This window comes from Glycine max, chromosome 18 (genome assembly GCF_000004515.6).
Source record: "Glycine max cultivar Williams 82 chromosome 18, Glycine_max_v4.0, whole genome shotgun sequence".
Classification (NCBI taxonomy): Eukaryota; Viridiplantae; Streptophyta; class Magnoliopsida; order Fabales; family Fabaceae; genus Glycine; species Glycine max.
In genome coordinates this window covers 37,927,375-37,930,702 of record NC_038254.2, presented here as the reverse complement: position 1 = coordinate 37,930,702, position 3,328 = coordinate 37,927,375, and the positions used below count along the sequence as shown (strand labels likewise).

Genomic DNA, 3,328 nt, shown 5'->3' with positions numbered 1-3,328 from the left:
TAAAAATTATTAACAATTTTTTTCACAAAAAGAAAAACAGAAAAAGGAATAGAAGTCATAAATGAATTTACAGCTTTTTATAAAATTAAAAAAAAACATAAACAACTTTAAAGTCATAAAAATAAAAATGCTTAGGATTTAAAAGTTGTAAATTAAAAAAAAAACTGATTTTCAATTCAGAAATCCTAATAAAATGTTAGGACATATTCTATTTTGGATAATAATTTAATATCAACACAAATGATAATTAATAAATAAAAAAAACGCCCTTATTTTGTCGTTTCGCCCCTTTCCACGTTTTCATACTTTGCGCACCAATCTTGCTCTCTGCTTTCTCTCGATCAGGTACTTTTCCATTCGTTCTCTTTTCTGTTTTGCTCTTCTCTCTGATTTTTGCTTCAATTCGTTAATTGTAATTGTTATTTCCCCGATTTCAATTTTTCAGGGTTTCCCCTCGTCTCCGAGCTCGTTTCGTTCTCGAAGAATCGATCTGCGATAATGACTCATATCCTTTGATCCGTTGAAATTTTACTGCTTTTGTTCACGAATTCTCGTCAATTAAGGGACCGGGTTGACTTTCTGTTAGAAAACTCGAGGAAAAAATAAAGCTCATTTCACCCTCCCCTACCCCCTTTTGTTGTAGATCTTATAGGTTTTGCTGCAATTAATATTTCCCTTCAGTTTGGATCCACGTAAAGGAACATAATTTTCATAATTTTACCTTTTTTTATTATTTTTCTTTTCAATTTTTGTTTCCTTTGCAACAATACAACCGGGGTATTCGTGGTTTGGTTTGTGAAGCCGTTTTGTTTGTTATTGTTTACAAATTAACTCTAAAGCGCACGCGGTAACCAGAGGGATCGTGATCGCGAAAGGGCTCAGGCTAGAACCGGTGGTAAAGGCAAGCAGAAAGATGATGGGTTGACCCCTGAACAGCGCAGGGAAAGGTTGGGTTGATGTCATTTATCACACATGCTTTGTAATCTCTCACAATTTTATTTTATTTTTTAAAATTAATTGTGTAACGTTGATTTGTGTGTGAAATGTTGTATTTTTTCATGGGCAGAGATGCGAAGGCGCTGCAGGAGAAGGCGGCAAAGAAAGCGGCACAGGATGCAGGAGGGAATAATGCAGGTGGAACCAAAAAATAGGCAATAATTCAATGAGTGGTTTGAGTTCGACATTGTTGTTTGTAGACATGGAATTTATGGAAAATTTATGTTGCGTTATTCGTGGAGTATGATGTGTTTATTAATGTAATTTGTGACAGATGAATAAATAAGTTGTGCTTCTTTGAAAGGTGTTGTCGCTGGGGGGCTGAATCAATAACTTGTATCTTTGTTTGGAATAAATAGTATTTGGCAATGATATTGTGTTTGCTCCCCTGTCTTATTCTCTGAATGGTTTGCTGTTGCTACTTTTGTGATGACTCATTGTGTGCCAAACACAGTTCTTTAAATCAGCAATGTTTAATTTGTAAATGTAAAGCTGTTTGTATGAAAATTGTTTTGTGGTTGATAAAAGAAGGAATTATTTGTATTGCATATTCTGATAAGGGTTTCTGGTTTAGTGTCATATATTTGTATAATTGTTATTGATTATTGATAGCACGCTGTAGTGGTATAGTGGACACCGGAGGTTTTGCATTGCAGAGCGTTTTTGAATAGCCTCTGTTTGGGAGCAAACTTTAAAAGCATGATTAAATATCAGAATTGAGGTTTAGGAAGAAGGATGTTTTTGGTAGCTAGAATGTAGAAAGCTAGACATGACACTTCAGCAAGACCCAATAGATTAATAGGAGTGGGAACCCATGAGTGGTATTTGGCTTGATGGGCTTTGAAATGAATCTACTCCCAGGGCCTATTAGGCTTTGAAGCAGAAGATGACGTGACAACTTTGAATGAAGGTAGAGATGTTAAGATGTGTCAAACCCCAAAGAAACGCCAGAACGCGTATCAGACACATCCATATACTACCAAGCCAAGGATTTGACTTGTTATTCTCCGCTCCTTGGTTATACGCTCGTCTCATTATTTTACTATCCTAGAATCTCACTACTGCTGGGATTATTGTTTAAAGAAATCTTACTGAAACAATTAGTGACTTTACTGGAGAGGTGTGTGAGCGATGGAGACTGATTGAGTTAACAGAACTTACACCCAATATAACATGAAGAAGGCTGAAGGGTTGAAGAGCACTGCAAAGCTTTGTGTTGTCTGCTGGTGGCTTTTGCTTAGAAAGCTTGGTTGAGCAAAACAAGTTGAGGGAGGTAGAACTTATGGGAACACAGGGAAGAAAAGGAAAGAAGAGGACACGGGGAAGAAAAGGGAAGAAGAGAAAGAACTCTAGATAAGATTTCTCATTCATTCTCCAATATTAAGAAATGATCCAGTTAAGTAAACTTTGGGAAAAATGGTCTTTAATTTATGATACTGTAATACCGAAAGCTTTAGTTTTATGCCTTTGATGTGTTTGGTTTTACCCCTTAAAGGAAAATATCGTTATCCCTTTGGGTGAAATATTATCATAATGCAACGAGATTCATTGATATTGGGAGATGGATTTTATGCATGAGCAAGTTCTTTCTATTTTTAAGAATCTGAAAACTTGATAGTATGTCTGCAAATTTTGTAATTTTATTGAGCATGTGATGATAAGAAGTGTGCATTACAGTTGCTATGAATTTGTTGTCCTGGTTGACTAGACATGTAGCTTTGCCAGTTTGTTGTCCTGGTTAACCTTGCTTATTGATTTGGATAGAAAATCAAATATGGATTAGCTCTTCTACAATTTTGCTTTGAAATTGAGTTATGTGGCAATCTAGCCTTCGGCGGGAGGGCGAGGCGAGACCCAAGGGTGCATCTTCCAAGAAAGAAAAACGTGTGGGAGTCGCCACCAACGTTTATCGAGGAAAATGTTAGAAAAATCGGGTCTGCAAATTTTAAGAATAAAGGTTAGGGAGTTGTTTACGTGCGGGGAAAATATTAGCACCCCACGCGTTCGTCATACGGGAGGACTGCCTTTAATCGAGTGTACAAAATCATGTCTTTAATATTTATTTTATTTTTTTCTTTTTTATGATTTTTTACTTTTTGGGTCGATAAGAGCGTGACCCCTGCTCCTACGTATCCTCAAATGTGATGGGAAACTAAGACTTACGTAGTTCTTTTAAAAGCAAGAAAGTTATGTGTAGAGTTGATTTTAAAATTTTGAAAGGTTCATTTTAACCAATAAAAGTAAAAGAGACCGTTAAGGCATTGGACTTTGAATGGATTCAAGTGATTTTTTTGTGAATAAAAGCTTGGTTATGTGTTGATTTTAACTTTGG

The 3,328-nt window shown here is 35.9% G+C and overlaps 1 protein-coding gene across 1 annotated transcript; it reads left to right on the top strand.

Annotated features, from left to right (window-relative positions):
• Positions 1 to 253: 253 nt before the first annotated feature.
• Positions 254 to 1,365, top strand: LOC100305502 (small EDRK-rich factor 2). Its single transcript, XM_006602439.3, has 4 exons — positions 254 to 345; positions 446 to 505; positions 845 to 947; positions 1,067 to 1,365. Exons 2-4 carry the CDS (start codon positions 499 to 501, stop codon positions 1,149 to 1,151), a joined length of 195 nt encoding a protein of 64 aa, XP_006602502.1. The 5' UTR covers positions 254 to 345; positions 446 to 498; the 3' UTR covers positions 1,152 to 1,365.
• The last annotated feature ends 1,963 nt before the right edge of the window (positions 1,366 to 3,328 follow it).

Coding starts and splice junctions, on each gene's coding strand:
- LOC100305502 (XM_006602439.3), top strand. Junction 948..1,066: donor CCTGAACAGCGCAGGGAAAG/GTTGGGTTGATG, acceptor TTTCATGGGCAG/AGATGCGAAGGCGCTGCAGG.